The 27,107-nt window shown below is 42.2% G+C and overlaps 2 protein-coding genes across 4 annotated transcripts; both read left to right on the forward strand.

Moving 5' to 3' along the window:
• Positions 1–2,688, forward strand: tuba5 (tubulin alpha 5). Its single transcript, XM_074681259.1, has 4 exons — positions 1–176; positions 728–876; positions 1,313–1,993; positions 2,205–2,688. Exons 1-4 carry the CDS (start codon positions 74–76, stop codon positions 2,502–2,504), a joined length of 1,233 nt encoding a protein of 410 aa, XP_074537360.1. The 5' UTR covers positions 1–73; the 3' UTR covers positions 2,505–2,688.
• Positions 2,689–5,667: 2,979 nt separating this feature from the next.
• kdm5bb (lysine demethylase 5Bb) lies at positions 5,668–25,124 on the forward strand. 3 transcript variants are annotated; one of them, XM_074681130.1, is made up of 29 exons: positions 5,668–6,046; positions 7,434–7,511; positions 7,880–8,002; positions 8,292–8,462; positions 8,921–8,977; positions 9,728–9,883; positions 10,014–10,107; positions 11,579–11,715; positions 12,421–12,471; positions 12,665–12,823; positions 12,936–13,055; positions 13,150–13,308; positions 13,681–13,862; positions 13,950–14,112; positions 14,195–14,314; positions 14,405–14,599; positions 14,890–15,071; positions 16,846–16,970; positions 17,605–17,755; positions 17,879–17,993; positions 19,867–20,222; positions 20,700–20,838; positions 20,930–21,109; positions 22,184–22,345; positions 22,434–22,898; positions 22,987–23,071; positions 23,407–23,615; positions 23,707–23,961; positions 24,127–25,124. In XM_074681130.1, exons 1-29 carry the CDS (start codon positions 5,894–5,896, stop codon positions 24,262–24,264), a joined length of 4,680 nt encoding a protein of 1,559 aa, XP_074537231.1. In that variant the 5' UTR covers positions 5,668–5,893; the 3' UTR covers positions 24,265–25,124. The 3 variants fall into 3 exon arrangements, with proteins under 3 accessions (XP_074537231.1, XP_074537232.1, XP_074537233.1); XM_074681131.1 differs by lacking the exon at positions 12,421–12,471; XM_074681132.1 differs by lacking the exon at positions 8,921–8,977 and having other exon boundaries at positions 5,669–6,046.
• Positions 25,125–27,107: the final 1,983 nt, after the last annotated feature.

A 27,107-nucleotide genomic window follows, 5' to 3' on the forward strand; every position in this document is an offset into this window, starting at 1 on the left:
TGCATGCTGGGAGCTCTTCTGCCTTGAGCATGGCGTTGGGCCTGATGGCGTCTTCCTTGACAATCCACCAGAGATGAACTCTCGTGAAGACCCGTTCAACACTTTCTTCAACACAGGGAGCTCTGGGCGTCACGTACCGAGGGCGCTTTATGTGGACCTGGAGCCCACTGTGGTCGGTGAGTGGTCGTCTCAGAGTGTTTCTGTTTCCCTTGTTGTCTGCCTGCTATTTAAACATGTAAATGACGAGCTGAGGTGGATTGATAGCGGAACAGGAAAAACAAACTCTCACTAAAATCCTTCAGTTTGTGCTCAAGTTGCTTCATCCTGAAGAAACGAAACACGTCTCCAGAAATATCAAATTTCACTCGGTCTAATTCTGCTTATTCCTGCGCTTTACTAAAGCCACATCAAGTGTACGTAGTCTATGATTAATGTTTCTACAATATCACTTTCATTTTAAAGTTTAGAGGTCTACATGCCAAGCCCTGGAGAGGAAAATGTGGTGAGGCGTCAGCGAACTGGACGTTTATCTATATGATTCAAATAAGCAAAAGAGAGCATTTTCATATGTTCAAAGATTACTTAATTCAGTTCCATATTTTATCATTTAATACTCAAATCCAAGCTGTCTACATGAACAGACCCAGCTGAGGAGTCAACAAGGTCGACCACTCTGAGCTAACAAGTCAAACAAAACTGCCGTTGTTCTTATCAACCTTTCTTTCAGATGAGGTGAGAGTTGGAACGTACAGAGGACTCTTCCACCCTGAGCAACTCATCTCTGGAAAGGAGGACGCAGCCAACAACTATGCTCGCGGACATTACACCGTGGGGAAAGACATCATCGATGCAGTCATGGAGCGGATTCGCAAAATGGTCGGTAGTTGTGATAAAAATCAACAGATGTTGTTATTGTGCAAGCTCCAGGAGCGAGATTTGAAGACAGAAATCACTGTCTGCAATAAGTGAATGAAACATTATTAATATGTCAGCTAAAAGTGTTATCTTCTCTACTCGTAGGGGCCTGCTCTATAAAGAAACAGTCCAGCTTATTTCAGTCCTGCAGAAAAAGAAATAAGACTTAAACCACGCTAATAACAGCTAAATATCATGGCTGTGTAATCTGAGCAGGAAATCACTTTAGATAAGGTTTTGGATTTAAGAAAATAAGAAAATGAGCTAAGCTAAGCTAAGCTAAGCTAACGGACTATTTGCTGTAGTTGTATACTGACTGGACACAAATGAAAGCAATATTTTCAGACATTCTTGAAAATGCTAAACTTTGTCTTCCCTTCCTTTTTGCAACCATCAGACAGACCAGTGCACCGGCCTGCAGGGCTTTCTCGTCTTTCACAGCTTTGGAGGAGGAACCGGCTCTGGCTTCACCTCTCTGCTGATGGAGCGTCTGTCTGTGGATTACGGGAAGAAGTCAAAGCTGGAGTTTGCAGTCTACCCCGCTCCACAGGTGTCCACAGCTGTAGTCGAGCCCTACAACGCCATCCTGACCACCCACACCACCTTAGAGCACTCTGACTGCGCCTTCATGGTGGACAACGAGGCCATCTACGACATCTGCCACCGCAACATGGACATCGAGAGACCTGGTTACATCAACCTGAACAGACTGATCGGTCAGATTGTGTCCTCGATCACCGCGTCTCTCCGGTTTGAAGGCGCGTTGAATGTGGACCTCATGGAGTTCCAGACCAACCTGGTCCCTTACCCCAGGATCCACTTCCCACTGGTCACCTATGCGCCCATCATCTCTGCTGAGAAGGCGTACCACGAGCAGCTGACTGTGGCTGAGATCACAAGTGCCTGCTTTGAACCAGCCAATCAGATGGTCAAGTGTGATCCTCGCCATGGGAAGTACATGGCGTGTTGCCTGCTGTACCGAGGGGATGTCGTCCCAAAGGATGTTAACACTGCCATCGCCAATATAAAGACCAGACGCTCTGTGCAGTTTGTGGACTGGTGTCCCACTGGCTTTAAGGTGAGAGGCTGATTCTGCAGGTAAATACAAAACCTGTCGTTCATCATCTGATGATAACGGCTAAATTCTTCTAACAGATATCAGTTTATAAGTGCACCTCAAGAACTACAGGCAACACGAGAAGCCCCCAAAGCTGTTGGAGAACAGCTCCTCATGTCAGAGATTATGGCAGTAATCAAGGTAATTGATCGTACTCTTTTCAACTCCACAGGTTGGCATCAATTACCAGCCTCCGACTGCTGTTCCTGGAGGAGACCTCGCCAAAGTCCAGAGGGCCGTGTGCATGCTGAGCAACACCACCGCCATCGCAGAGGCCTGGTCACGTCTTGACCATAAATTCGACCTCATGTATGCCAAACGTGCGTTTGTCCACTGGTACGTGGGTGAGGGGATGGAAGAGGGAGAGTTTGCAGAGGCCAGAGAAGACCTGGCCTGTTTGGAGAAGGATTACGAGGAGCTGGGTTGTTCTAGCATCGGTTCTGAGGATGAGGATGAGGATGAAGAATACTGAGCCTCTGGGCTTCAGCTGCTGCACTGCAATGATGTTCCTCTGTACTCACTCATCCCTCTGTTTGCTTTCAGCCTAAGATTACCAAAGAGAACATCTTTTTAACTTCCTGTTTTATAACTTTTTTGTCACACATTTTTCCTTTTACCAAATTACTTTGATAAGAAGAGCCTGATGGGTATAAATAATGAGCACTTTCTCTGTAGTGGAAGTTTTAATAAAGCTGTTCTTACATGGGGACTGTGGGGTTTTCCATGTTTTTCTCTTTCTCTGAGAAGCGGTCTTTCTGATCATTGATTAAAAATATGTCCTGGAAAGAATAAACAAAACGCAAAAGCACTAACAAACAAAGCTACACTGACATTTTCACTTTCCAAATAGTTGCATTGTGACTTTTTGCATAAGATATATCCAATTTGTGCACAATTAAAGTATCACAATATAACTACCAAAGGTAATATGACTCCATTCTGCATTGTAAGATTAAAGAAGGGGTGTTGTGCTAATTTCCAGTCTTTGTATTATCTCTCTAATAGCTTTGTTTACAACTTTTTATGGCTTTAATCCCTAAATATTCTTTAAAAATCTCAGATTGCTGTCTTCCAAACCCTTTCAACTCCTGTATGAAATGTTTTATTTCCACTACTGTCTCTTTAAGGTTCTTTAAAGCACTAGCATTTGATAACTTTCCTCCACTATTTGCATGCTACAAAGTTTTTCTCGTGTTTCCCTGCTTAAAATGACACATTGTGAAACAGTGACAAAGAAAAAGGGATGCTGGTGTTTGTTTTATTAAATCTGTATGAGCTTTTTGCACAGTGTATGGATCTTTATTCCTCCTTTAAATTATGAAACAAGGTCAAATGTTTAAATCACAAATCTGACCAGGAGAGTCTGACAGGTGACCACAACTTCTCCAGCAACAAAGAATACAAAATTGTGAACTTGATTATTAACTTTCTTTAGTCTTTCTATGCAAACTCACCAAGTAGTGATGTCACAATTTAAGCAAATCCCATGTGAATCTGTTTGGAGCAGACTGCAGTATCATAACTCAAACACACATTTATATCACAAAGTAGAACTTGGCCCACTTTTAGTGTTGACAACCAACACCTTAATATTTTTGGTATCATATAAAAATAAATAAAGCATTATACAATCCTTTTAACAGTTTAAGTATATTTTGTTTCTAGTTGTTTTCTCATACCTGGCTCAGATTCAGTGCACATGACTTCTTCCTGGTGTGATCTTTTTTAACAGTTTTATGATTTCTGCACCTGAAGAACTGGTGGTTACTTGAGTTGAAGTAAAGTAATTTGCAAAGATTAAAACTCATGTCAGAAGATGATTGTCTTTCATCGAGGGTCTGGTTATATATCCTTCAGTTGAAGATGACAGTGATGTTACAAAACGCTCACGAGCTCGGTCCAATCAAACAGCGCTTGCCTTCTATTTAAACAACGAGTTCCGGTAGCCGTGAAGGTGTCACCTGAACAGATCCATCCGCGTCAAGTGTAAACATAAAACAGTCCACAAAGAAAGAAAGAAAGAAAGAAAGAAAGGTGTATATCTCTCGTTTACGCGGTACAGAGAAAGTTGGACATTACTTTTGTTTGAATAACAGTTTATTTATGTACTGTGGAGAAACAGGAATGCAGTCATTTTCAATCTGCCTTTAAAGGAGTCCCTGTAGGCTATTCTGTTGAGCCTGTGGAGGACTAATCATAATCGCATGTTCATTTGTTTATACGACCTAGGTCTCTGTGATAAATGAAAACAAAAAAAACCCCAACAACTTAAATTTCAATCGAATAAAAGACTTAGAATAGCACAGAAAAAAAAATTCTGGTATACATTTTAGGCTAATGGATTGGGTTTATATGTCTTAGGTCCATACCAGGTTTATATAACTTTGCCTTTCCTCATCTTATTTCACTCTAGTTTAGAGGACAGTACTCTGTTTTTAGCCCCAGTAAGCATCTGGAAGTTATAGTTTTTCTCTTCTTAAGTTTAAAAACAAAAGTTTGATGCTGTGCCGCAAATTAATCCTCCCAAAATATGCAAAATATCTTTAAAGTGTCTCAAATAGCTTTGGATTATTGTATTCATTTCAGAGCAGATTATTGTTAATATTTAGGTAATACAATGCTCTAACGCCATCATTACCGTCCCTGATGAGGAAATTTGATTTATATGTTTAAATATGTCAAGTTTTGTGTACTTTTACTAAAGTGAAAATTTCAAATTTGGGGTTTTTATACACACTGAAGTATTGCTGTACAATTTGACTTAGATTTTAACTAGCTTTATGATTAAAAATGCATTTTGATCAATAAATCTGCATCCCTTTGAGCTATCCTTGGTGCAGTGGGCTACTTAAAAATCAGTGCTACAAGTTGTAGCAAAGGCAATACAGGGACAGTGTGATATTATGAGAGTCTGAATAGGACCATGTAAAAGCAAGCACCCTGAGGCAGCAAAACACATCAAATAATTTTTTCCATTAGTTATTTCTGGCAGGACGAAACACATAAAAACAATGAGCAGTTTAGTTTCAACGGATATCTTGACAAAGAGGTTCAGGCATGTTAGTAAATTGGTGATAAGCAGGCTGACTAACTTCCTCAACCTTATAATGGCTGCACACAAACAGTCTCACAATAAGTGCAACAAATCAGGCTTAAATGTTTATTTCACGTTTGTAGTAACTGAAGTTTGTTGGCATGAATTTAACTTCATATCTTTGAAAAAAGTGGTAAACAGTAAAAAATAAAAATAAAAATAAATAAATGGTAAGAATTCTATAAACAAAAGTAAGCAAACCAGTTAAAAAAAAACAAACAAACAAATAAAACAAAAAAAGATTGGACATTTTGAAGCGTAGGGACAAGTATAACAGCCATAGGGTAGAAAACACTGCAGCTGTGACTGTCCAAGAGATGATGAATTTATGTAACATGGGTAAAATGTATTCAGAACTACTATTCGCTGAATTATAGCAATACAATACTGAGTATGGCTTAAACTATGTGTTTCTCTGGAAACATATAAAGAAGTCATCCAAACCCAATAGAGTCAGAGAAATCACACACATATTAATATTAGCAGAGTGGTGTCTAGTTTTTTCAGCGGACGTGCTCACTGCCTTGGAACATTCTCCTCACTGTGCATGGATGTGTGTGTAAGTGTGTAAGTGTGTGTGTGTGTTTGTAGCCTGTATGTGTGTAAGCTGCCTCCTCTCGTGTTGATGACGACTGACTGCCACCGAGTCTGACGGTGAACAAACAGGATTTTAAAATAATTTAAACCGCCCTATTTAAAAACTGTTTACTTTTGGAAGTGAGTGACCTCTCCTGTCCGAGCTACCACCGCCGGGTCGGTCCGACACGATGAGCCATCCTCGGCCGGACGAGTTCAAGCCTCCTCCGGAGTGCCCGGTCTTCGAGCCCAGCTGGGAGGAATTCAAAGATCCGTATGCCTTCATCAATAAGATCCGTCCCATCGCTGAGAAAACTGGCATTTGCAAAGTCCGACCGCCTCCGGTGAGTGCTGGAAAGACGTTAAAGCTTTCGCGGATGCTGAAGCGCTGAGACGGCGGTTAGATGAACGGAGCGCTCTGGATTTAAAGGGACTGTTCAACATGGCGGAGACACGGCTGTGTTCATTCTTTGTGCTGCCACAGCTTAGCCACCTCTGTTCTCACATTATTCCCACTGTAGCTGTGCTTTAGTGTTAATTTTGCGCTGGTTATGATTACTAAACATGTCCCAGAGTGTTTAACGTGAATTATAATCGACATTCACCGCGTGTCAACAAAGCCTCAGAGGTCCAGTCATTGAACCACTTGGCTAGGTAGCATGCTAACAGTAGCTCAGGGCTCACCAGCCAACCTGTCATAATTGACGCTTTGACATTTAGGTGGATATGCGGAAGCCATTGGACTGGGTTATAAATGTTGATACTACAATAAAATACACAAAGGTGTTGAAAATTCCAGCTTTTTATCCTCCTTTGTCCTTAGACGTCCTGAGAGCCCTGCAGCTGACGTTAATTATGGATTATTTGTGGAGTAGCATCATGATGCAGTTGGGTCACTCTGTGTTCTTGTGATCCATCACTCTTTGGCCAACAGGCAGTTAGTTATGCTTATTTGAGCGCGATCCTGCTTTTAAATGTGTTTATTAATAATTGCACATCAGAAAAAATGTCCTACTATGGGTCAAGTTGACTATTATTTAATCACAAAGAGCACTTTACGGTATTAAAAATGCAAGTTTTGACTCCTAAACTTGTGTTCTAACTAATTGTGTCACATGGGATGGCATTTGTTTTGCGTGTACATTGAATTTGAATTTCTTGTATATGTTCATGTATGAGCCTGTGTTGTTGGGTGTCGTCCTCCATGTTGGCTTTGTGGTAAGCTGGGCTGGTGAGTGAGTCTTCCATCTGGCCATTTTGTGTGCCAGTGGGGGATGTTGGCTACTGACTTAATACAAGAACTTGGGTCTCTGGCTATTACCAATGTAAATATTAGGCCATGTGTAAAATTGACACAAACATATTGATCACTGTGTGGAATTACAAATGCAAAAAGATTGCTTGAGTCTTTCTCTCGCAGGAGAGGTCTTTGTACTTTTGGCCAAACATGATTACAAAATTGTTTTGAAAGTGTGAAATATTGTCTATCTCCTTATCTCATCAAACCTTACCTTGGTTTATAGTGGTTCAGGTCATTTTGAGAATTTCAGTCCACTTTTTGAAACCACTATCTTGAGGCCACAATATGAAAGAAATATCAAAAATAGCTAATTATATAAGGATTAATGCACAAGTTGTATTCCATTAAACTTAATTTATAAAACTATCCAGGGGGAACATTTTGTTTGTATTAACCTTCATGTGCCATTGTGTCTTTTTGTGTCTGTTTAGGGTTGGCAGCCTCCCTTTGCTTGTGATGTCGACAGACTCCACTTTGTTCCCCGCATCCAGAGGCTCAATGAACTGGAGGTATGTGCAATTAGAGGAAATCAGAAGTTATTATTTGACTGTAGATATCTTTGTTGGTTTTTAAGTAATTAAAAAGAATATCAGTTTAACTATTTTTTTAATCTCTTGAATGTGTCTGATCAGCTGCTCTGGTAATAACAAAGAACAACAATGACATCAACTTTTAGAGAATGTTATGTAATAAATGATGTTTAACTCAGTCTTTCAAATCTTAACTTTAATCTTAAAAAAATAATGATTTACATCAAAAAGATGCTGTATCCGGTGTTGTTGGATGCACATCAGCCTGTATCAGATTACAGTTTAACTCTCTTGTAAAAAACCTATTTATAGCTAACTGATGTTTTTTTTATTGTATGTTTTCCCAGGCGCAGACCAGAGTCAAGCTCAACTTCTTGGACCAGATTGCCAAATTTTGGGATTTGCAGGGATGTCCCTTGAAGATTCCTCATGTGGAGAGGAAGATTCTGGATTTATATAAGCTAAATAAGGTCATTAATTCATTTATGTCACCCCAAACTAGTATTTTAGATTGATATGATCCAATAAGAAAGCTCTGTCATAAATTGTTCTATTGTCATACAGTTACTCATCTGGTTGATTGTGTTGGAAAGGTGTTTTTTCTAGTTCAAGTATAAAATTGAGGTTACAGTGTGCCACGCTGTTAAGGAAAGCATTTTTTCTCAAAGGAAAAAAAAAATTGTCCCTTGAAAGAACTCATTTCATAATATTTTACTATGAAATAACTCAGATCATTGCTGTACCTGTGTGTTATTCCAGCTGGTGGCAGAGGATGGTGGATTTGACATTGTGTGCCGGGACAGGCGATGGACCAAGATTGCACTACAAATGGGATTCGCTCCTGGCAAAGCTGTGGGCTCACACCTGCGAGGGCATTATGAGAAAATACTCTATCCCTACAATCTGTTTCAGAGCGGAGCTAACCTGCTGGTGAGTTGGACACATGCACCATGATATCAGCCAAACAGCGTGTGGTCTATCAGCAAACAGAGCCCTAATAATGCTTAACTACTCTTCTATTCCATTGTTATGACAAGCAGTGACTTCATTTGAAGTGAAATTACACATTTATTATTCAGAAACAGTTAAAATCCAGTCATCTTTAAAATAACAGGAAACAAATGCATTATTAGGATATGCATGCTTTGTATTGGATTGCAGTTTGTGTCATTTGTTTTTAATTTAGAACTTAACGTCTTTTTCTGTTTTTTGGAAGAGTTAACTAATCTGATCTGGTGTCCTGCCATGTCATTTGGTAGCTTTTCCCCCCCTAATCTTTCAATACATGTTGCAAGAGAGCTTATCCGCTGTTGTGGGATTGGTGCTGTGTGACCTCACGGCCGGGTCACTCTAAATTGTTTAATTACCCGAGCTCTCTCTTGCCTCAGGCCCCAGAGGCAGCTTCCAAACTGATGCGTTTGGAGGCTGATCCTGAACTTGAACAGGTATGTTTGTGCCGTGACCAGAAGCCGTTCAGCCTCACAATTAACACACTGCATGTTGGCTGGACAGTATGCTGGATGTTCAGCGTCTTGGTGTCATATTTGCAGATGTGGTGTTGTGAATTTAACCCCTTCATTAACCTGTTTCACTGAAGAAAAAAAGATCAAACAAGAAAACCTCAACTCTGAAATTTAAGCTGTAATGACATAGGAGACAATATAAGTCTCTTTGTGTGTTTAAGATTTTCTTCTTCTGTGCTTTTCAAATTCTACTTACATTCCATAAACAAAAAACTCACACACAACTCCTAAAGTTTCAATATTTATTGCTTCTATGCATTTTCCCAGCTCAAACTTCTCTTTCAACTCCTTATTGGCATGTTGCTCCTTTTTTCACTTCTGTTTTGGTTGACAGCTGCAGCTAAAGACACACATATCATGGCCACTTTATATCCTGGCTATGAAAACTGTAAACTCATTATCCAGTCTTAGAAAAAGTAGAACCCAGTCCTTCAACCATGTTTGTTAGCCCCTGATACATTATTGATTGATTGATATATTGTCCCTGTTTGTGCTATCAGAGCTAGTAGCTGAATTTGTAACCATGAAACGTGACCCCTTTTTTGAACTAAGTAACATAACATCAACAGTTCTCACTGATTGTTGTGTTTGAACATACAGGTATTTCCAGTTAGGCACACAGATGCTTTTTTAATGAGCTGTGGTTTTTAATCAGCTTACTCTCTCCTCCAGTGTGTTCAGAAGCCCGTCCAGCCGGTGGAGATCACAGAAAGCGCAGACATCGTGGACATCAAGGAGCAGAAGCTGCAGGAGCAGGCTCAAAAGCAGCCCGTGCAGACCCCCGAGCCCTGCCCAAACGCTCGCAGAGCCAAGCGCATGAAGTGTGAGGTGGGTGTTGTCGAAGTGGCGAAACAAACACCTGACTCAAGCTGTCTCCAAACAAGCACTTTATCATTTAATGAGCTTCTCATTCTTAAACCATTTGAGCTGTTTTAATGTTCCTGCTCTCTATCTGCAGACTACCTGTGTGAAGATTGAACCAGGTGAGCCCGGTGACACTAAGCCCAACCTGAGGAGGAGGATGGGTTCTTTTGTGGCCAAGAAGGAACCAGGTCAGACTCATCAGATCAAAGTCAAAAATCTGTCAGAAATACTATTTTACATTTATTAAGGTAACACTACTTGACACATTCAGCATTTTACACCTGTTAGATAGAAAAATAGCTCTTTTTATGAGGCTCTGTTCTAATTGCTGGAAAGTACTACGACCCATAACAATAGAGGGTATGCACATGATGTCACAGCAAGCGGGGGGCGCTGCGGTTATGCAGTGGCAGATAGAGGGAGATGAGTGGCAGCATTGGCTTAAATACTGTCCAAACTTTAAAGCAAATCAAAAAATGGGGAAGAGCTGTTGCGCGTTGATTGAACGAACATTTTTGAAAAGCAGACAGACCTATCTTTGACAGGCACTGAGAAAACAAAGAGAAGAGAAATTGATGTATCCCTACAATTTACTGAAACAATCCAGGCAACAGAAGCTGGATTCGCAGTTCCCTTTTTGTGTCAGTTAACGTCAATTTATGCTGCATTTTTGGGTTAAATCGTTCCCTAAATTACTAAATCTCCAAATGTTAGCATTTTTCATTCATCATATTTTTTATAACTGAAACATTTTTGTCTATGTGTGATTATGCGTGTTGTGCTCGGCATGATTCAACTAACTTAAACTGAGGCTAACATTGTTTTCCAAATAAGGGGAACTCAGCACAAGCATCTGTAGCTGTGTCGTTTAAAGTATTTGATATTAACTATACTTAAATACCATCACAGAGACTGTATGTCTATTAATTATACAGCCTATGGTCAATACCAAAAGTACAAATAGCTAATATATGTATTCACTTTGGTAAATACACTGTTTACTGTAAATTGAATCATGTAGAGGCTTTTAAAGCTTTCAGGCTTCACATTGTGTGTTTTCCTGGCGTTAAAATTAAGTACAGCTAAATGTCAGGATAGGATTTCAGAATGAGAATCAGAATGAGCTTTATTCGCTATGTATTTCCAGAATACAAGGAATTTGACTTTGGTTGAAGCTGCACTCTCTTGGTACAATTGTTGTGAAGAGAAAAGCACAGAAAAACACTAAATATTAAAAAAGTAGAAAAAAGGGAACTTAAGTAGTAGAGAAATAATAATAATTACAATATTAAAATAAACAACAACAACAACAACAACAACAACATTTCAGGCCACATGTTGATGTTTGTGGACCCCTGGTTCCTTGGTAGTTTTAACAAATCAATGCCGAGTCCAACTCTCCTTAATTTCATGCCCTATTCCACATTTTAACCGGTCCAGATGTGTTTACTTCCGCTCTACACAATGCTAAGTGAGGTTTGTTTTGCCACTCAGTCCGACTGAAGTGGGCGTGTCCAGGAGGGGAAGTGATGTGAACGCATACCCTCTATAAGCGTCAGAGACATCATGTTATATGTCTGATAAATGTTCCATACAGGAGGTAAATTGTCAACGATAGACTCCATTATGATCTAAAAATCTTTTCCTGATCTCTTGCAGAAAAAGAGATTCCCATCCCAGTGAAAGAGGAACCAGTTGAAACTAAGGAGCCAATAATTGAAGTTGAGAAATCCAAGTCCCGGTACAAGAAATACGCCCCACCTGTCCCACCAATCCCACCCGTCCCCCCGAGCCCAGTGAGTTGAAACGTCTTTTATCTCCTCTTTGGTCGAGACGTATGTGATCTCACATTTCTTGATCAAAAATTAATAAGCTTGTCGGCTGAGAGCAGCATCCACAGTACAGGCTCTGCTTTAAACATTTATCATTGAACTTGTTTCAGTATTTTCTGTCCATATTTAATTTGAGGACCAATCATTGGAAGTTTTTTAGCTGGTGAAAAGGTCTCCATGATTATTTACATACAACACAGTAGAAGTGCCTTCAACATGCAGAAAACACAACAACAAAGACGGTTTACCGGAGGAATACAACCTGTCACAACCATTTTAAGACTTTGTTCCAGAAATGTTGAGCTGGCAGCTTTATTTACCAACGGCCTATTTTCTCCCGGATTGAATTGCTATTTTGTCACCAAAAACAACACACACTTGCATCCAAGAAGCATAAAGAATGAAACCTGAGAGCTCACACCACCTCAGGAAGTGGTTTGAGATTCTCTTCAGCCAAATGTAAAGAGGCAGGCTCGTCTCTCTGAGACGGCTGTATGATCTTTACTTCTCCCTCTTTGTAGCTCTGACAGCTACTCTGAAGGTTATTGTGTTTTTGTCTTTCTTTACCCCTGTTGTGAGTCTTCCTGTCTTGTGATAACCGGCAGCTGAAGTTGCTGCATAAATCAAAATTACGCTGAAATTGGCCGTTTGTTCTGTGTCTCATTAAAGCAACAAGGAAAAATGGCTCCAGTGATTCCCACAGATTCAGTCACATACCAGGTAATATGTCTAAACCAGGGGGTTTAAGTGTTTTAACTGTCTTGGCTGTTTCTTTGAGGGACTGGGATGTACAGTGTAAACGGGGCCTTCATTTCTTTCTTTATTTTCTGAAAGGTTCCTGTTTCATGCGCTCAGTCTTCATGCCCCTCTAATAGATCTGTAACACACTCCTCTCCCCTTCTGTGGTTCTCAGGTGGATCTGGTTGTGTGTCTGGTGTGTGGCAGCGGGGGAGAAGAAGACCGTCTGTTGCTGTGTGACGGTTGTGATGACAGCTACCACACGTTCTGCCTGATCCCCCCTCTGCACGACGTCCCCAAAGGAGACTGGAGATGCCCCAAGTGTCTGGCTCAGGTGAAAACAGACTCCTGTGTTTTGTTAAATAATGAGCTCTGCAAGTTATCGGAACAACGGGAACAACAAGTCTGTCTACTCCTCATCGATGTTCTTTCTAACTTACCCTCAGGAATGCAACAAACCTCACGAGGCGTTTGGCTTTGAACAAGCGTACAGAGACTACTCGCTGCGTGCATTTGGGCAAATGGCAGACGCATTTAAATCGGATTACTTCAACATGCCAGTTCATGTAAGAAGAAAGTTTTTCATCTCAAATCTGCCAGTCCTGCTCGCTGTGAGTGTTTTGGATTTGACTTCATGCCTCTTGCATGTGTCTGTTGCAGATGGTACCCACAGAGCTGGTGGAGAAAGAGTTCTGGCGTTTGGTCGGAGCCATCGAGGAGGACGTTACTGTTGAATATGGAGCTGATATCGCCTCCAAGGAGTTTGGGAGTGGATTCCCTGTTCCAAACGGGAAATTTAAGGTTTCCCCTGCAGATGAGGTACACCCGCAACCTTTAGTATATGGACTCATTTACTTTGTTTCACACCCAGACTGTGGACACTTATGAAAACATTAAAACATGCTGGTTCACTGCACTCACCGTCGTTCTACAGACTCCTAAAAATCACACATTGTTACCACATAAAAATCATAAATGCCCCTACTCCCCACCCTCCATCCCTCATTGACCACTTCGTCACAGCAAAGCTCTTACAGCAGCACATGATCCCAGTCTGCCCATGAACTCGCGGCTCTTAAACACTGTAATGCTCCTGTTTTTATGTCCGTGTCGTAAAATGTTTCTGTGTTGGTTCGAGTGATCGTCCTTCCTCAATAAGTGATCTACAGATTTGTGTCTTTTGTTTTGCAGAAATACCTCAAGTGTGGCTGGAACCTGAACAACCTGGCGATGATGAATCCCTCCGTGTTGACTCATGTGACAGCTGACATCTGCGGGATGACGCTGCCGTGGCTTTATGTCGGCATGTGCTTCTCCTCTTTCTGCTGGCACATAGAGGATCACTGGAGCTACTCCATCAACTACCTGCACTGGTAAGATAAGGAAGGAAAAAGATGTGGTGTCAGACTTTGGTTTTTCTTCACCAGCCTAAATGTGGCGTTCTTTGTCCTCACTGGAAGGGGGGAGCCGAAAACCTGGTACGGAGCTCCTGGCTTTGCAGCAGAGCAGCTGGAGGAGGTGATGAGGAAACTGGCTCCAGAGCTGTTTGAGTCTCAGCCGGACCTGCTGCACCAGCTGGTCACCATCATGAACCCCAACACGCTGATGGCGCATGGAGTCCCAGTATGTTTAATCCATGTGACAGAAACCACAGCTGATATTTTTAAAGATAGAAACATCAACTGTTTCCTCTTCTCGCCGTCAGATTTACAGAACGAATCAGTGTGCTGGCGAGTTCGTCATCACGTTTCCGCGAGCCTATCACAGCGGCTTCAATCAGGGCTTCAACTTTGCTGAGGCAGTCAACTTCTGCACTGTTGACTGGGTAAGCACCCATCACTGATGAACATTTTTTTAAGTTTAACACAACATCCTCCTTCCTCACACGTCTTTTCTTTCCTCCATGTAACCGTAGATGCCTCTGGGCAGACAGTGTGTGGATCACTATCGTATGCTGCACCGGTACAATGTGTTCTCACATGATGAGATGGTGTGCAACATGGCCTCCAAAGCTGAAGTACTTGATGTGGTTCTGGCATCAGCTGTGCACAGAGACATGGTCTCCATGATCAAAGAGGAGCAGATGCTGAGGGAGAAAGTGAAGAAAATGGTGAGATAGTGATCGTCATCATGTCAGAACGATATGGTTTCAGGCTTTGTGTTGATTACCTGCACGCAGATCTCCTCTCCTCACCAGTTCTTACATCATACAAACATTTAAAAACAAGACTTGGCTTTCATTACCTCAATGCAATATCTGACTTCTTCGTGGCTTGTGTAAACATGAGGTGTGTCGTTTTCAGCAGCTCCAGGCTTCAAGCTTTCAGTGAACCAGCTACAAAACAAGCACACTCTGTCATCTCTGCATCTAACACCTTTTCTCTTGCCCCAAACCTTCAGGGCGTGTTTATTATCAAGGAGGCTAAATACGATCACCTTCAGGACGACGAGCGGCAGTGTATCAAGTGCAGGACCACCTGCTACCTGTCAGCCATCACCTGTCCTTGTAGCCCTGGGGTCCTGGTCTGTCTGCATCACATCAACGACCTCTGCTCCTGCCCTGTCGCTGACTACACACTGAAGTGAGTATGAATGTTTCTTCAACAGCCTGTGTACACATGAATCCTGTATGTTTTAAACATGTATTCTGGATCCTATCCCAACCGACCTGGTTAAAAACTGTCTCCCTGCCGTTTCCCCTCTCATAATGAAAATCATCAACTCCTCCCACAAGTCTGGTTCAGTCCCCAAAAACTCCAACTTGCAGCTCTAACCCCCATTCCGAAGAAACCCAGACCTCTAACCTCACCTTTCTGTCAAAAATCTTGGAACATACCATCGTCCATCAAATTAAGTCCCACCTCACCAGTAATATCTATTTTGAATCATGTCAATCAGGCTTCCTTCCCCAGTACAGCACAGAAACAGCCCTACTCAAAATCACAAATGACCTTCTCTTGTCATCTGATTCTGGCCACTTCAACATTCTTCTCCTCCTCCACCTCACAGCTGCATTTGATACCATAAACCACACTATTCTGCTCTCCTGTCTGAAACATACCACCAACAAGGGATGGGTACCTTTCACATTTGAAACGATATGATACAGATGCCCGGTACCTGGCAATCGGTACCGATACTCAACGGTACCAATTCTCGGTACTTTAGTGTGTTTTTATGTGGTAATAAACAATAATTTCTTTAATAATAGAATTTCAAAGTTTTTCAGTTTAACATATTTATTTCTCAATATATAAACGTGGTCACGTCCTGCATGAAAAATTGACCACTCTTCCACTCCCTCACAGTCACAGGGATGCATTTAGGTACCTTAACATGGTACCTTTTGGTTTTACGTGAATTGATACCCGATACTCCAGACACAATTCCGTCTGTACCTATAGAAGTACCTAATTTGGTACCCATCCCTACCATCAACATCACTGGAACCACACTCTCCTGGCTGAAATTGTACTTCACTGACCGTCAACAGTTTATTTACATCAACAACTGCTCCTCTGATTCTGCTCCTCTGGCTCAAGGCGTCCCCCAGGGCTCGGTGCTTGGTCCCCTTCTGTCCCTTATATATTTGCTCTCCCTTGGTGACATCATCTGTCAACATGGCCTTCATTTCATTGTTATGCCGATGACATACAGCTTTACATTTTTACCAAATCCATAACCCCAGACACAGACTCCACAATCACTAACTGCCTCACTGAATAAAAACATGGATGCACCACAATTTCCTATCCCTTGACTACAATAAATCCGACCTTATAATTATTGGCCCCAAGCCCCTCACCAATCCCATTCAGGACTTAAGTTTCACTTTCAATACTTCTTACTATCTTACTACAGTAACTGCATCCTTTGTGGGTCATCATCCAAAGTCCTCCTTAAACTACAGTACAGTCAAAACTCTGCTGCACGCCTCCTCACCTGCACCCGCTCCCGTGACCACATCACCCCTGTCCTCAAACATCCTCATTGGCTTCCTGTCCCCTTCTGCATACAATTTAAAATTCTCCTTCTCACCCACAAAGCCCTCTACCACCAGGCCCCTTCCTACCTCATTGACCTCCTCCACTATCACATTCCTCCCCAAAACTTCTGCTCCTCACACGCCAACCTCCTGTCTCCCTCTTACAGAACCATGCACCGAACCTGGGGGGACAGAGCCGCCCTTTTTAAATTGGCTTTTATTTGTGATTGTACTGTTGTTTTGTTCTGTTTGATTTCTGTTCCTTGCTTGTATTGATTTTGACGATCGTAAAGTGTCTGAGTTCTGAAAAGCGCTATATAAATAAAAATGTCCGTAACTCTGACAATCGATTCCTCTGTTTGGTTTTGCAGTTACAGATACACACTGGACGACCTCTTACCCATGATGGAGGCTGTGAAGCAGCGAGCGAAGCTGTATGATGATTGGGCTGTCCTGGTTACGGAGACTTTAGAGGCGAAACTGGAAAAGAAAAAAGGTTTGCAGGAAATGAAAATAAAAACAAACCGACTCTGTTGGTATCAGTAGGACAGCGTGCAGCTGGCTCATTTGAAACTGATGCAAAGAGAGGCTTAGCAGCATATTATACACTGTTTTTGTTTTGGATTGAAAGGAAATATGTAAGACGTCAGTAAACCTTCGTTCTCATCCGACAGAGCTCATAAAGTACAGCAGCCCTCAGACGGTGCAGCTGTGCCGGGCTCTATAGTTAATTGATGTTGTTTTAAAACGACTGCTCAGAGGCTCGGATGTCACATTCTGTTAAATGCTTGGATCCTTTCCTTGCCTTCTCACCATCCCATGTAGGAGAGACTTCAGCAAGGGAATTAAGCTAGGAAAGGAAACAGAAAGCCTCATTTGTCTCACTCAAACTGTTTAGACATCCTGATCAACATTATTGTTATATATTTCAGTTACTGTGCCAGTGTACGGTAATGGTTTAAGCCGAAGTGTCTGCCCTGTAGTCAGTTTTATAGATCTGCTAAGAAGATGTCACAACAAACATTATCGCTGCGGCTAAAAATACTGAAAAATAAGAAGCTGCAGGTTATTTAAACTGTGAATCTTATGTAACGTGTCGGGCTGTGAGTAATCTGATGTTCTATCTTCAGGTCTTCCAGTGTTTCGCTCCCTTCTCGCTGAATCAGAGTCCAAGCTGTTCCCTGACAACGACCTGCTGCGTCGGCTACGTCTGGTCACACAGGATGCAGAGAAGTGCGCCTCTGTGGCACAGCAGCTTTTAAACGGGAAGAGGCAGACCAGGTAGGATTAAAACACTCCTAGATTAGCAGTCTTCACATTTCCCCGTGTGTTTTCGTAAGTCGGGAAGTCTGATTAGCGCCTTAATGGGGTTCACTTTTTAATTTGCTGTTCTCTGTCCCTCAGGTATCGCTGTGGAAATGGGAAATCGTGCAGTCAGCTGACTGTGGAGGAGCTGAGGTCGTTTGTGAGGCAGCTGTATAACCTCTCCTGTAGCCTCCTCCAAGCCCCCCTGTTGAAGGTGAGCGGCCAGGCAGAGATGCTCACTGAGACGACAGAAAATGATTGTTTATTTCAATTTACGCCAGGCAGATACTTCTGCGATCTTGCACCTTGTGTGAACTCAAACAGCAGATTTTGAACAGCCTCTCCACATGACACAACCTGTGACTCGTTTGCTTAGACTCTGCTGGTCAACTGACCGGTCACAACCTGGAGATCAAGAAGTGTTACACTGCAGTGCAAAAAAGAAAAAGCTGAGCAGTTGTATTTAAATGGAAAGTTAAAAAAAAAACATGATTGAAACATAAACATGACATGTTGTGAGTGCAGCTAGACAGGGAGCAAACAGGGATCCACACTTTTCAAAAAGACACACAGTTTGCTTTACTTGGACTTTACTTTGGGTTAAATCCATCACTGTAAAACTGTAACATAACAAAAATAAAACCAAATCAGTATAAAACTCTGACCAACTAAAGTAACATTCTTGATAACAAAATTAAATCAACTTGTGTGCTCCCACTTACAGACGAAGGGTCTCCAAGGCTCAAACATCACGTCAAATACACAAAACCCCGAGCAGAAATACGTGTGGGATAGCTCAACACTTGAGCAAAAACAAAACACAAGCTAACGGGCTAACTGATACATCAGAGATCATCTACAGCAGGGGTTCTCAATTAGAAATGTAAAAGGTCCAGAAAATAAATTTTGAGGAAGTCAAGGGTCCACAGCCGTGCGTGCCGCTTTTTTTTTTTTTTTTTTTTTTTTTTTTTTTAATTTAACTACTTTTTTATGTTTTTATCTTTTGTAGTTTTAGGCTGGGTGTACTGTACAGTAATAATCAGGGGTTATTGTAAGGCACAAAAACATTTATTTTCAGTATCACACTGACATTCTTTCTTACTTAGTATAACTCAATAAAATAAAAATAAATACACAACAACATTCACTAAAGGTGAATCAAGCGTCTTGAGAATTCAAATGTTCACATACATGTCAAAAGTAAAACAAAGTGTCCCTTTCCTTTTAGCTAAAATAACAAAACTAAACCCTCATACTGTCCTCTGGTAAACAACTGTCAAAACCTCAGTCATTAAGGTGGAAAAGAAAAACTATGGCACATTCAGTAGAGAGCCCCCTCTTTTTACATACACAAGGGTGCATTGGAAAGAGGAGAGAAACTGCTTCTCTTTCTAAATTTTAATTCCATTAAAATTCCATTTTATCTGATCGTAGCTCTGATTTTGGAGGGCACTCTCTATCAAAATCATGGTGGCGCTTCTCAAAATGGCGTTTAATGTTTTCACTTTTTATCAGATCAGATTTTCAGTGTCCACCTTTGTCTGACTTGCCATTTTGAGGTCAGGTGCCGGGTGTGATGCAAAGACGTTCCCGCTGCCTGTGCCATGCAAAGAAAACACACTGAAGGAGGAGGGTGTGTGATTTCCAGCTTGCGTAGTTATCAGGGAATCAGTGCATCGTTGTCATGGGAATGACAGCCCATAATGCAAGCATGAATCACTCTTTCTCTCTCAGCCAATCTAACCTTGCATCAGTCAGAGAGAGTAGGGTGCTGTGTTTTTTTTCCCGCACTGGGCCCACAAAGAGGTGGTCCGTTGTCTGGATGTGGACCAGGGTCCACCTATTGCGGACCCTGGGTCGATAGAATCAAAAGCACTCACTACAACGCAACCCCGGAAAACCAAAACATAAACAAAAACAGAGGAGTCACTCTGTCACACATTTACAAACCAAACTGAAACTTTCCCTAAAGTCAGCACAGGTGCTGACAGTATGTTGTCAGGCTGGAGCCCAGCTCTAGATGCTGTAGGTGACTTTGAACAAGAAATAAAAAGTCTTATTTTAACGAAATTTATTCTTCTGTCCAGGAACTCTTGAATCGCATCGAAGACTTCCAGCAGCACAGTGAGAAGGTCCTGGCAGACGAGGTTCCAAGCGTGGCCGAGATCCAGAGCCTGTTGGACGTCAGCTTCGACTTTGACGTGGAGCTCCCCGAGCTGCCCCGCCTCAGAGTGCGGCTGGAGCAGGCGCGCTGGCTGGAGGGCGTGCAGCAGGCCAGCGCTCAGCCCGCCACCCTCACTCTGGAAACCATGAGGCGGCTCATTGACCAGGGAGTCGGCCTGGAGCCGCACCCATCTGTGGAGAAAGCCATGGCACGCCTGCAGGAGCTGCTCACTGTGTCCGAGCACTGGGAGGACAAGGCGAGCAGCCTGCTGAAAGCCAGGTGAGGGCAGCACACACACATGACAACACATGAGCCTCAGAGCTGCAGGGAGGAAACACATCCATAAGATGTTTCTCGTGTAAGTTTGTGTCACTGCTGTCGTCATGATTAAAAATGATAAATGATACTTTACGCCATTCCTCCTCATTTTGCTTTATTTTAATTTCAGCTAAAGCAAAATGCTGCTGCTAGAATATTCAGCAAGATCAACAAAAAGTGAGCCTCACGTTCCGTTCTGCTCTCATTCCATTGGCTCACACTGTTGTCCAGTGTTTACACTCACAACCTGCCCAAAACGCTTGATAACTCAAATCAAAGTCAAAGAGTTTCAGATCATGATTTGTTTCATAAAATGTTTGAGCAGCAAAAAAAAAAACAGCTTTAAGAAAGTTCCTGCAGATATGTTTGAAGAGCTTTTGTTGGGTGAGTATGTGATGCTGTCAGATGTGTTAATCATGTGTTTCTCTGCCCACACAGACCTCCTCACTCCATAGAGACTCTCAGTGCTGCTGCTGAGAAAGCCTCCGGCATCCCCGCTTACCTCCCAAACTGTCTCCTCCTGAAAGACACGATCCGTAAAGCCAGAGAGTGGCTTCAAGAAGCTGAGGAACTCCAGGTGAGCTCACGCTGGACAGTTTGTCACCGCTCATTCATCTTCACGGAGATGTGATTTCCCTTGTCACACAATTATAACCTCTTTAACGCAGGCCAGCGGCTGCATCCTGATGATCGACAGCCTCTCTGATATGGTGCTGCGAGGACAAGCCATCCAGGTCCACCTGGAGCCTTTAGACCGGCTCGAATCTTTAATGGTGGAAGTGCAGGAATGGAAGGAATCTGCAGCTGCAACTTTCCTTCACAAAGACTCAACCCTCACCTTAATGGAGGTAAAAATGGACGGCAAGCCAGTGAGGTCTTCTTAAGCCGTGTTTCCACCAAGCAGTCCAGTTCGGTCCAGTATAGTTTGGCACGGTTTGGTATGGTCAAAATTGATCCCATTTGCATTTCCACAGCAAACCATGCCCCCTCGTGGTAGGCGGTGTGTAAGCCGGATGCCAAAAGCTGCATCTGTTAAATTATTGCGAGACGCCATAGCAGTGCAACACAGTGTAGCCCGCGAATAAATCCAACGAAGAAGAATAGGTGACACAGTAAACAAAGAGCTAGATGGGAATTATGCAGCATTTCATCCTCTCTGTGATTGGCATGTAGCTCCTTGATACAAAGCGCAATTGAGCTTCATTTCAGAGAAGTCCGTGTGCCGCCACAAGAAATGCAGCAATGGTCTGCTGTGTTGTAGCTCCACCTTCTAAGATCAGATCGGTTTAGTCTAGCACCCGTGTGTGACTCGTCTTGGTTATTTAGGGATCTGTCAGGGGAAACACCGTAAAATGTGTGCCGTGCCAGACCGAACTGAACCTCTTGGTGGAAACAGGGCTTTGTGATCACCATTTTTTAAATTTTCCATCTACTGGAAACATTTCAGAGGAGGGCAAATGTTCAAAACACACCGTTTCCTGCAGTAATATTAATGAACAAGTGAAGCTAACACTGATGTGAAAATAGATTCTTAATGGCTGAACTTGAGAGATCTGAGAATCCAGACTTGGATGTTAAACCAGCTGTTTTCACACCCTGAAACAAAATTGAAATTGTAATTTTTTAGAAAACATCACAATTCTAAAAATGAAGATATTCACGGGAGCACAAATCTCACAAACCAAGGCTTTGTAAACTAAACTAGGTATTTATGAACATAGAGAGTTAGAGTCTAAAAAGGTTGTCACCCCCCCTCCACCTTTTTTTACTCTCTCAAAAACAAAAAAACTAAACAAAAAGAGAAGGACTCAAAATCAGTAACTCTGTAAAAAAGAATTTTGATTTTAATCAGTTGGACTCTGGGTTTTTCTCCTGTAGTTCTGTTGATGTAAAAGCCAAACGATTTCATGTTTTTGACACAGGTCTTGTGCCCAAGATGCGAAGTTGGAAACATTGGATCTCCAAAAAGGAAAGCCAAGAAAGGGAAGGACTCGCCAAAAAGTAACAAGAAGAAAACGCCACGGCTCAACACTCTCAGCGATGTGGAGAAAGTTCTTTCAGAGACAAAGGATTCTACCTCTGCAGTGAGTACGGTTTTCAGCTCCACAAAGATTCTCCATGAGAAGAGAGGAGGAAGTTCATTACTGGACTCTTTTATTGTTGTTTTCACAGATGGCGACTCTGGAGGAGCTGCGAGTGAGGGAGATGGAGGCTTTCTCTAACCTCAGGGCAGCAAACGAGTCAAAGCTCCTTCCCACAGCAGACTGCATGGACCTGAAGGTGTGCGTCTGTCAGAAGGCGCCCATGGGTGCCATGCTACAGTGTGAACTCTGCAGGGACGCCTTCCACAGCGTGTGCGTCAGAGACACAACAGACTCCTGCGAAACACAGCCATGGCTCTGTCCGCAGTGCCAGCGATCAGAAAAGCCCTCCTTGAACAAAGTCCTCTCCCTGCTGGCGTCTCTGCGGCGGTTGGAGGTTCGCCTGCCGGAGGGTGACGCTCTGCATTTTCTGGTAGAGAGGACAGTTAACTGGCAGCAGCAGGCACAGCAGATCTCACAGACGTGTCACCTCCCAGAGCTGGAAGAGAGACCAGGAACTCCTCCAACCCTCACACGCTGGGACACCAACTCTCAGGTCTTCTACCGCTTCTTCTTCTTCAAACGCTTTTTGTAGCTTTAAAACTTTTTAACCCATAACTTGATGATTTTTACTTTTGTTACAGGCTCCATGTTTGACTCCGGAGTGGAATCGTACAAGCCATGCTCAGACCGTCTTCTACACAGAGCAGAGATGCATACCTCTGCAGGGTCAGTGTCATCTCACTCTGATCAAGAGAAATTAATAAAAAAGAAATTCTTAGCTTTGCGTAAAATTCTGTTTTTGACCCAAAATCTGCTCTACAAAGAAGCCTGTTCAAGCACCCAAACACTGCAAAATGTTTTTTCTAATTTTCATGATGCAAAAGCAGTGATTCAACACTTTGACTCTTACTAAATATACCATCTAGAGTGACTTTAGGAAGCCAGAAACCACTCACTGGCTGCCATGAAGTGATCAGATCTCACTCATTTTACCTGCAGCCCTGATCATTGGGGTCATTATCGTTTATGTTGTTCATGTTCTCTTTTTTTCTGTGCCGCAGGTTTGAGCCAGGATCTGGAGGAGCTGATGGTGGATGGACTCCTGCTACAGGTGTCTCTGCCAGAGGTCCACAGCCTCTACCACGTTTTACTGGACCGAGCCAGCAGCCAGCAAACCAACAGATGCTCGTCTCCACAGCAGGACGAGTCTACAGACTGTGACCAACACACGCAGTTCAACTCTCAGGGAAATAATCTGCCACTCAACCAGGTACAAAGTCCCAACTACAAAATAAAGTCTGTACAGAGCTGCACCAAACCGCATCAGTGTCAGGTTTAATCTGTCCTGTTTGTGATCCTAGGACGGCATCAGTGTGAGCGGCTCAGAGAAGAAAGCAAAGCGGCAGCTGGAGAGGGAAGGAGGTTCAGACGTGGAGCACAGGGAGAAGGTCAAAAAGCACTCTCACAAACGACAGAAGATGAACAAGAAGAACTTGCAGCGCAGACAGACCTCCACCTCCTCCTCTCCACGCTCTGACTTCTCCCAGTCTGATGACTCTGATGAGGAGATGGCTGTGTGTCCGGCAGAGAGATGCCAACTACCAGAGGGAGATGAGGTGAGAAGAACAAAAACTATCATACAAAGATCTGTATAACACCTGGGCTAAACCATCAACAATGCCATCACAACTTTTAAAACCAAATGACTAAAAAAATAACCCCAGTGATAACAGTTTTAAATCGTCCTTAGTCAAAGCGTCTTGTGTTTTTGTTTCCTGCAGGTGGATTGGGTCCAGTGTGACGGCAGCTGTAACCAGTGGTTCCACCAAGTCTGTGTCGGCGTCACGGCCGAGATGGCAGAAAAGGAGGACTACATTTGTGTCAGGTGTACGATGAACGATGGACACATGAGTAAATGAAGAGAATTTTTCTTCCCCTGAAGGACGGCCGGGGATGTCCGCCCGTCATCAGTCCGTAAATCGAGCCACCAGTCTGGATGTGTCACTGATCCTGTTCTCTCCCCTCACCCCCGTCCCATCCCATCCCGTCCTGTCTGTCCGACCCTTTTGTAACAACGGTGCTATCTCCTCTTTGACTTGTTGTCCAGAACTATAATGTTTAGTTATTTTTTTGTATTTTTACATATATAAATATTATATATATTTCTTTCTTCTTATGAAATGTTTGTGGTCGTCTAAATGAAAAAAAAAACACAGGATGTGAAGCGTGCTGCATGGATTCCACAACATCAGCGCAAAGGAGTCTTACACCACGACACACCCGGTTTGGAGGGTAAATGGAGGGTTATTATTATCGTCTCTGGAGCCTCCTTGCATGTTAAACCAGAGCTGACGGGACTGTAGTCAAAGTTTTCATACACTTTCCCCCCAAAAAAGACTATTACAGTTTTTTCTTTGAAATCCAGTGTTTAGTACATGCATCTTAATAATATAATTATTCCCGTTATTTTTTTTCTTTACCTTTTTTTTTTGTAGAATAGGTTTATTTATCTGAGCAATAATTTTTGTCTGAATTGACTTCAATGGCTTGATCTCTGCTGAGATGTGTTGGTGCTTTAGAGATGATGGTGTCATGTACAAGAAGCTGCACAGGTAGACGGATCGCTGCTGTGGAGAGACGATGTAGCACAGAGAGACGCTGCTGAGACGAGCTGCCGCAGAGTGTAACCCAGCAGAGAGTTACTGAGGGAAGGACCTGGTTTAGCTGAAGATGTTACAAGTTTATATTGTGGAATAAAGCCCCTTTGTTCTATGGAGACGTCTCGTCCTTTACTTGAGGAGCTATAATGGTCACTTATTGTAAATATTTATCCAAAACGTTTCTTTTTCTTGCTTAAAAGTTGGAAAAAGTTTTCCTTTGTCTTAAAAAAACACAAATTAATTCCATGGATGTAACAGGGAGATTGATCTTCGAGCCTTGTGTATGACATGGTAATTATTTTGGAGTTTAATCAGTATGCTGTTCGAAACACTCAAATTAAAAAGATTAAAAGTTAAAGTTAACCGTGGTTTCCAAAAGCCCAACACTTCAGCTCTCTCATTTCAAACTCCACAAAAAGATTTGAGAGTCAGAATCTGAACATTTTTACACTCATCTTTAAAAATTAAAAAAAAATTAAAAAAACGCTTTTTTCTTGTTTAAACGGTTGTGAATGAATCAATGTTAAAACCTCAACATCAAATTGACTCATCACGACTAGACTTATTTGTATAGACATAACCAGACACAGGTTGGAAGATGCTGGAAAAAAAACAATTTAACAATAGTTCACTTCAGATTAAAAGATATATATCTTTAAATAGATTTTACAACCTCTTTTACAAAGCTGATGCAAACCAAACCCTAAATTTTAAGGACTACATCTCCCAAATCCTTTTTTTTTTTGTCTTTTTGACTGAATCATAAAGTGTCATCATCTCTTTTTTAACTAACAACTGAATAGTTTAACAAATTGAAATACCTTGTAATGCATCTTATCACAATCCTGGATTTTTATTCTGATCAGCTAACATGTAAATCAATTTTGCAAACACTTGTAGTTTCTATTTCTCACAGTAGGGGGAGCCAGAAACCAGCAGAGTGGGGAAAGAGGCAGTGGTGTTTTAAACATGGAGGTTATCACTGGAGACAGAAAACCAAAGAGGGGAAAGAATTATTATCACCATTATTATTGCTCTTTTATTGAACATACCACACACACCCCCAGGGATCAGACCTATTTTCAACCCTTTGGGTTACAACAGGACAGGAAGTAGTGACCCTTTGGTTTCCAAGCCAAGACAATCCAGCCTGAGCTACGGCTACCCCTTTGGGACGGATTAAGAATTACGCCTGAATTACACCCTCTCAATTTTAAACATAACCTAGTAAAAAGAGAGACTAGGAGAAATACTGAAGGGAAGAAAGATTAAAAAATGAAACCAACAGTCCCGCTGAGGTAAAATAGTTCAGAGCGAAAGTAACGACAGCTGAGTGCCATTTAACTGCAGTTCAAAGGTCATGGTATTTTTCATACTGGCTCACCACAGCTGTGTCTGATCACTGGGTAAAATGTGTGAATGACCAAAACAGGAAGTAGAATATGCTTTGGGGCATTTTTTAAAAACAAAACAAAAAAAAGATGTTTGGATATTTAATGTGAGATTAACAACAAGTACTCTACAAAAACACGTATGAAGCTGAGTGTCTTCATGGATTTATATGAAGAAAGCTAAAAATAAGGGAAAACATCAAACTTTATGAACATAGAAACACACAGAGGCCTATTGACTATTTCATGAGACTCAAAACCCAAAGAGAGGAATGACTCTATTTCAGGATCAGAGCACTGTAAACATGAATGATCCTGACGAAGAGTAGTTTTTTACCAGTCATTCAGGTCATGATGAGATCATAGGTCAATAAAGTGTTTATGGACTGTTTGGTTTTCTATTCTCATGCTGTCACTTATTACCTTCATATCTGTTCTTTATGACATGTGACCATAACTGTTTCATCCCTCTGTTTTGAAAAGGCGGTAACATGTCATGGAGCATCACAACAACCCTGTCCCCAGTTTACAGGACGTGACTGTGGTCAGAAGACATCAGATGGAGCAGCACAGCCTTTTGTCTGTCATGAGCTCCATATTTAGCCAGCGTAATGAGGAAGATATGCAGTCAGAGTAATTCATATAATCCATTCAGTCATTGTGCTGAGACCAGCTGGGTGCCTTTCATGTGGCCAACAGTCACAGAGGCTC

This window comes from Halichoeres trimaculatus, unplaced genomic scaffold, assembly GCF_033239565.1.
Source record: "Halichoeres trimaculatus isolate MK-OKI-2021-1 unplaced genomic scaffold, fHalTri1.1 fHalTri1_scaffold_11, whole genome shotgun sequence".
In the NCBI taxonomy this organism is placed as follows: domain Eukaryota; kingdom Metazoa; phylum Chordata; class Actinopteri; order Labriformes; family Labridae; genus Halichoeres; species Halichoeres trimaculatus.

What these genes read in the sequence shown, in the direction of transcription:
- tuba5 (XM_074681259.1), top strand. Translation starts at nt 74, where the DNA reads ATGAACTCTCGTGAAGACCCGTTCAACACTTTCTTCAACACAGGGAGC. An exon ending in CCTGGAGCCCACTGTGGTCG is followed by an intron (nt 177 to 727) that starts GTGAGTGGTCGT and finishes CCTTTCTTTCAG; the next exon opens with ATGAGGTGAGAGTTGGAACG. An exon ending in TGGAGCGGATTCGCAAAATG is followed by an intron (nt 877 to 1,312) that starts GTCGGTAGTTGT and finishes TGCAACCATCAG; the next exon opens with ACAGACCAGTGCACCGGCCT.
- kdm5bb (XM_074681130.1), top strand. Translation starts at nt 5,894, where the DNA reads ATGAGCCATCCTCGGCCGGACGAGTTCAAGCCTCCTCCGGAGTGCCCG. An exon ending in GAAACTGGAAAAGAAAAAAG is followed by an intron (nt 16,971 to 17,604) that starts GTTTGCAGGAAA and finishes TTCTATCTTCAG; the next exon opens with GTCTTCCAGTGTTTCGCTCC. An exon ending in AACGGGAAGAGGCAGACCAG is followed by an intron (nt 17,756 to 17,878) that starts GTAGGATTAAAA and finishes TCTGTCCCTCAG; the next exon opens with GTATCGCTGTGGAAATGGGA.